Source organism: Hemicordylus capensis, chromosome 2 (genome assembly GCF_027244095.1).
Source record: "Hemicordylus capensis ecotype Gifberg chromosome 2, rHemCap1.1.pri, whole genome shotgun sequence".
NCBI lineage: Eukaryota > Metazoa > Chordata > Lepidosauria > Squamata > Cordylidae > Hemicordylus > Hemicordylus capensis.
The window spans coordinates 335,417,628-335,423,980 of NC_069658.1; the positions used below are offsets into that span (position 1 = coordinate 335,417,628).

Below are 6,353 nucleotides of genomic sequence, written 5' to 3' on the forward strand. Positions count from 1 at the left end.
CAATACTTCAGCTTGAAAAAGCACAAATCCTCATTTTTGTTCCACTGGGGTGTGTGAGTGAAACACACTGTTCAGTCATACTCATACCAAGGATAAAGATCCCCATTGCCTTCCATAAGTTGCTGTCACTTTTGTGTCTTAACACAAAAACCAAACATAACACGCTCTCAAATGTAACCAGGAAACCCGGTTTGCAACACATCGAAGACCTCCGCCTTGAAAACGCGCGCACCACATTTAATGTGCGGCCCTCTCCAAAAACATAGACAGTAAAGAAGCCTCCGCACAGAGACAGCTGCTACATGGATACTGTAGAACCGCTGATTGCCATTCAGAAGAGCCAATGAAAAGGCAACGTATCACTCCACCGGCGGCCGCCTTCCTTCCTCCCATGTTCCCCGCCCTCTTTCTTCCGCTCTGCCCTCCCTAGGAGCTGAGCCAATAGGGAAGCGGAAGGCTATCGCCGGAAGTGGCTCTGTACCGGTAGTTGAAGGAGAGAGAGGGGGAGAAAGGAAGAAACAAACAAACAAACGAACAGAGGAGAGGGTTTGCGAAGCGGCAGTAGGAGCCGGAGCTGCAACGGGGAGCTCAGGTGAGGGTCTGCATGACTGTGTGGTTGAAACAGGTAAGCCTAAGAAGGGTCTCCATATCTGGAGAACACTCCGAGCCAATCGCAACTGCTGATTGCCTGAGTGCCTCCCCAATTTCCTCCGCAATCTCTCTGCCTGCTCCTCTTCCAGTTGCACTTGCATGAATAGGCATCCACGACTCCTCTCGCCCCGGACTCTGCTCCACTCCTCTCTGGAATCCACCTACCAGGTTTTGAAGGAAAAGTTTCCTCTGAGAGCACCGTCGGCATATCCCTTTGGTGCTTCTGAAGTCCCTCCCGTATAGCAGGGAAAGGCAGGCGTCTGCGGCTGGGGCCAGGAGAGCTTCTGAATGAGTAACAAGAAAGTGAGGTGAAGTGGCATTAACCCATGACTATAGATTAACAGGAGACACACACATCTGTGACTGGGTTCACATACACCAAGACAATACAAAATATCTATATAAGTAGACTACAAAAAAAAATACAGTACTAATAACATACTCATAAAATATACAAAAGATTGTTAATTCAAGAATTAAACCAGTATCACCATAAAGTAAAGAGTGAAAGTATTATTATTATTATTATTATTATTATATTTGACTTATATGCCACCCTTCCAAAAATGGCTCAGGGTGGTTTACACTGAGAAATAACAAATAAATAAGATGGATCCCTGTCCCCAAAGGGCTCACAGTCTAAAAGAAACACAAGATAGACACCAGCAACAGTCACTGGAGGAACTGCTGGGGGTGAATAGGGCCAGTTACTCTCCCCCTGCTAAATAAAGAGAATCGCCATGTTAAAAGGTGCCTCTTTGCCAAGTTAGCAGGCGTTACTCCTCAGTTCCTCCAATAGTTCCATAAAGAATCCAATGGTGCATTTCATTTGTAAATTCTGGAGTTGAAGAAGACCAAAAGTTAAAATAACTGCTGTCCTGATAAACTGCCAGATGTATTTCAGCCAAAATAAGGCTGCCTTCAGTGGTGTTGCTTCAAAATACAGGCTATGTTAGTACTAATTTCATTGTATCCACCAGATCACTATAAATACATCCATCCATATTGAAACCACAGAACTATCATTTCAAGTGAAACTGTTTAGGAAGACAAAATCATATTACTGTACTCACAGTGAGTGCAACACCAGTGATCCTTCTATCAGAAGCAAAATTCTTATGCTCTGTAGAGTAGCTCTCTACATACAGTTCTTTCCCAACACTAAAACTTAAATAACATGGCTCCAGTTGTAATCCATCTACAGTAATTACATCTCACACCTCCAGTTTATACCAATTCAAATCCTCATTCAGGCCACTAGGCACCTCAGTTCAGAGTGTATGAATCCAGAACAACTCCTTGGATAACAAAGCCCTATTCATGTTGCCCCTAATCGCTTCAACCTTTTCTACACACCAGAATTTTAATTGATCTGCCTGGTAGTTATACTCCATAAAATGTCTAACTAAGGGTGACTGTGTTTTCCCAACTCTTTCTATATATGCAACTCTTTATGCTCTACAATCCAAGTTCTAATACGTCTAGATGTCATACTCTCATACAATTGTGGGCAGGGACTAACTAACTTGATTTATTGATTACATTTATAGAATACCCCATCAAAATGCTCTGGGTGGTGCACAAGCTTAAAAAGACATAAAAATAAACACACTGCTTAAAACAATATAAAAACAATTCAGAACCATTTAAAACCAATTAAAATACTAGAAACAATTTAAAAACCTTGGAAGGCCAAGCCAAACAAGTAAGTTTTTAGGGCTCTCTTAAAGTCCAACAGCGAGCCTAAACTGTGGATATCAGCCAGGAGTGCATTCCATAGGCCAAGAGCAGCTACAGAAAAGGCCCCGGTTCTGAGTCGCCACCAGACGTACCGGTGGTAACTGGAGATGGAGCTCTTCAGATTACCTCAATGTGTGATGGGGATCATTCAGAAGAAGGTGATCTCTAAGGTAGCCCGGACCCAAGCCATCAGGATTTTAAAGGTAATAATTAGCACTTTGTATTTTTCCCAGAAACATATCGGCAGCCAGTGCAACTGTTTTAAAACAGACATAATATGGTCTCTGGGTTCCCCCAGAGACCAGTCTGGCTGCCGCATTTTGAAATAACGGACGTTTCCGAACTATGCACAAAGGCAGCCCCACATAGAGCACATTGCAGTATCAAGCCTGGATGTTACCAGCTGATAGACCTCTGTTTTGAAATCGTTCTTTTCAAGGAATGGATGCAGCTGTTGAGTCAGCTGAAGCTGATGGAAAGTGCCCCTGGCCATAGCCTTCACCTGAGATACCATGGTGAGGCCTGGATCCAAGAGCACTCCCAAGCTGCAAACCTGTTCCTTCTGGGGGAGTGTAATCCCTTCCAGCACAGGAAGATTAACTCATTCCTCAAATTCCTGTCCCCCACAATGAGCACCTCTGTCTTGCTTGGATTCAGCTTCAATTTTTTGTCTCTCATCCAGCCCATTACTGACCATAGGCAAGCATTTGTGGAGTGGATGCCATTTCCTGATGACAACGATAAGGAGAAATAGATTTGGGTGTCATCAGCATAGTGATAACGTCCTGCACCAAATCTCCAATGACCTCACCCAGTGGTTCCATGTAGATGTTAAAAAACATTGGTGGCAGAATGGAGCCCTGAGGGACTCCATATAATAGCTCCCGTTTCGAAGTGCAACCATCCCCTAGTTTCACCATTTGGAATCTGCCTAAGAGATAGGAGTGGATCCACTTAAAATCAGTGCCTCCTATCCCCAACTCCCCCAGGAGATCCAGAAGGATTCCATGGTCGATGGTATAGAATGCCGCTGAGAGATCCAAAAGAACCAACAGAGTCACACTTCCTCTGTCGATTCCCTGGTAAAGGTCATCCATCAGGCCTACCAAGGCAGACAGAACTCCATAGCCTGCTCCTAAAGCTAGTTTGAAATGGGTTTAAATAACTGGTTTCCTCCAAAACTGCCTGGATGTGGTTAGCCACCACTCTTTGGGGTTACTTAACGTTTTCAGTTTCACACAATTTCTACAAACTGAGCATCCACCACAGGTATATTGACCCCCTCAGGAATTGTCCATCAAGGGTATTGACCCTCTGCGTCGATACCTCCTTCAGAGCATTGTGTGCCAGTAAGTCCTGTAAATTCCTAATTTTTTGTGTGTATTATATATGTGTGTGTGTGTGTGTGTATGGTTACTTTTGTGTTTTTTTCTGTGTAGATTAACGAGTCATGTGGGTGGGAATGTTTCTGTTTCTCAAAATGCATTGTTTCATCAAATCAACCAGTAACCTAACTACTGGGTAAAAGTACCTGTCAACTTGAACAGTTCATGCTGGGTTCTGCTGTTTTTTTAAATTTATGCCATTATTAGGTTTTATATTTTTCTCTTACCATTTTTTGGTTTTGTTCGTATACACTGCTTTGTTCTATAACCTTTGGTAGAAATAGGCTATACTGTATATTAAAAATACAATTTTTTCACTAGCAAAGATCTTGTTTGTGGTGACTGTTCCTAGGAACTGTGTGGCACGTACATGCATACAGCTCTCTGGACATGCTCACATTAATTAGTATGTTATTAGCCTGTAGAGACTTATTTCCTCTCCCCCATAAAAGTATTAGGTAGTATATACTATTTAATTGGCATGTCTTAAAATATGTTCAAGTGTTCCAAAAAATATGATTTCCATGTAAAGTTTGAATCATGAAATTCTTGAATCATGAAATATTTCTGGATATTGGAAAAAGTTGAGAGATTTATGTGCCATGTAAAACTGATGACATACTCTTTAGTTTTGTGCTTGTTTTTACTAAATGTACTAAATCAAGTCCCAGTCAGTTTAGGGCACTGGAACAACTTTCAGGAAACCCATATTACTGGCTGAAGATACTAAAATAATTTAGGATCTCTTATGAGTAGGATCTCTGTAGGCTGTTGTCCTAAGCATATCTACATTGAACTCAGAGTAAACATCCTTAGGATTGTATGCAAGTTCCAAACTTGGTTGTATGTTGATAATGGTGACAAATGTTGATAATTGTGACAAATTTTGGTTTTTATGTAACATTTAGGCCATTTCTGGCCTAAATAATTTTGCGTAGGTGTTGCCTCTGGTTTGTAACATTATGTGGTACAAATGGTAACTGCTGTGAATTGTCCTTCATTCTGCATATTAAAAACGGCCTTATGCATGCATCCACAAAAGTTCTAGTAAACATGTTTGCTAATCATGTGGCACAAAGCTGGCCTGAAGGAAAGAAAAGAAAGAAAATAAATAAATTTTATTTATTTTATTTATTGTTACATTTATACCCCGCCTTTCATTAAGAAAATCCCAAGTTCTCTCCTAGTTTCCAAATAATTTGTTGTCTAATACAATAAGATATCATAGTGCTTTTTTACATTTGTTATAAACTAAACTTAACTCTTTATTCTAGTACCTTCATCATCCACAATGGGTGAACCTCAGCAAGTGAGTGCCCTCCCTCCACCTCCAATGCAGTATATTAAAGAATATACTGATGAAAATATTCGAAAAGGTGTGGCACCGAAGCCTCCGCCTCCTATTAAAGATAGCTATATGATGTTTGGAAACCAGTTTCAGTGTGATGATCTCATTATTCGACCCTTGGAAAGTCAAGGCATCGAACGACTGCATCCCATGCAGTTTGACCACAAGAAGGAGCTAAGGAAACTCAACATGTCTATCCTGATCAACTTCTTGGATCTCTTGGATATATTAATAAGGAGTCCAGGCAGCATAAAACGGGAAGAGAAGCTGGAAGATTTAAAACTGCTGTTTGTTCATGTTCACCACCTTATAAATGAATATCGCCCCCACCAGGCCAGAGAAACATTGAGGGTCATGATGGAAGTACAGAAACGTCAGCGTCTAGAGACAGCAGAGAGGTTCCAGAAGCATTTAGAGCGAGTCATTGAAATGATTCAGAACTGCCTGGCCTCTTTGCCTGATGATTTGCCTCACTCAGATGGAGGGATGAGGATGAAAACTGAACCTATGGACACAGAAGATAGTAGTAGTTGTATTGGACAGAATGAGCAGCAGAGAGTGAACTCTAGCATCAAGAAAGATCAAGTTCTAGATAAAGATGCTGCCATGTGTAGCATTATTGACGAAATGACATGAAAGGGACCCTTGTGAGAGTCCCTTTATGTCACTGTAATAGTTCTTGAGACCAAGAATGAAACTGATGCTATGGAGTCTGGTAGAGTTTGCAGTTTTTCTTCTGTGCTACCATTTTATAGTGATACATAATAAGCAATCATGGAACACAACCTGTAAGATTCAATAAAACTTATTTTTGTAGATTTTCCATGTGGACTATGATCTGTAGCCTTGCCTTTGATGAAACAAAAAAGGCAGACTGATTACTGTTCCTGCTAGAAAGTTTCATTCTTGTAATGAATCACTGCCTAGCTCTCACTGATACACATAGATAAAATGAGTATGAGAAGTTCTGTAAAGAATTTGCCTAAAACTAAGAAATCTGCATATATTCAAAGTAAAAGCAATATGCTACAATATTGCAACAGTAGTGCATTCATTTCATTAAAATTGGAAAGTATCTAAATTTTCTTTAGGTGCATGAATCAAAGCAATTGTGGTTTTGTGCACATTCTTATGTGTCTAGCAAACTCCTTTAAAAGAATGAATACTTGACTGACTGTTGAGAGGAATGTATTAGTTTAAAATACTTCTGTTTTGTTTGTTGTAGGGGT

At 40.7% G+C, this 6,353-nt stretch overlaps 1 protein-coding gene across 2 annotated transcripts; it reads left to right on the top strand.

The window, feature by feature from the left end:
• Positions 1-396: 396 nt before the first annotated feature.
• On the top strand, positions 397-5,942 carry MED7 (mediator complex subunit 7). 2 transcript variants are annotated; one of them, XM_053287763.1, is made up of 2 exons: positions 397-625; positions 5,051-5,942. In XM_053287763.1, the coding sequence occupies exon 2, from the start codon at positions 5,068-5,070 to the stop codon at positions 5,758-5,760; it is 693 nt and encodes a 230-aa protein (XP_053143738.1). In that variant the 5' UTR covers positions 397-625; positions 5,051-5,067; the 3' UTR covers positions 5,761-5,942. The 2 variants fall into 2 exon arrangements, with proteins under 2 accessions (XP_053143738.1, XP_053143737.1); XM_053287762.1 differs by having other exon boundaries at positions 405-592.
• Positions 5,943-6,353: the final 411 nt, after the last annotated feature.

Coding starts and splice junctions, on each gene's coding strand:
- MED7 (XM_053287763.1), top strand. CDS start 5,068: ATGGGTGAACCTCAGCAAGTGAGTGCCCTCCCTCCACCTCCAATGCAG.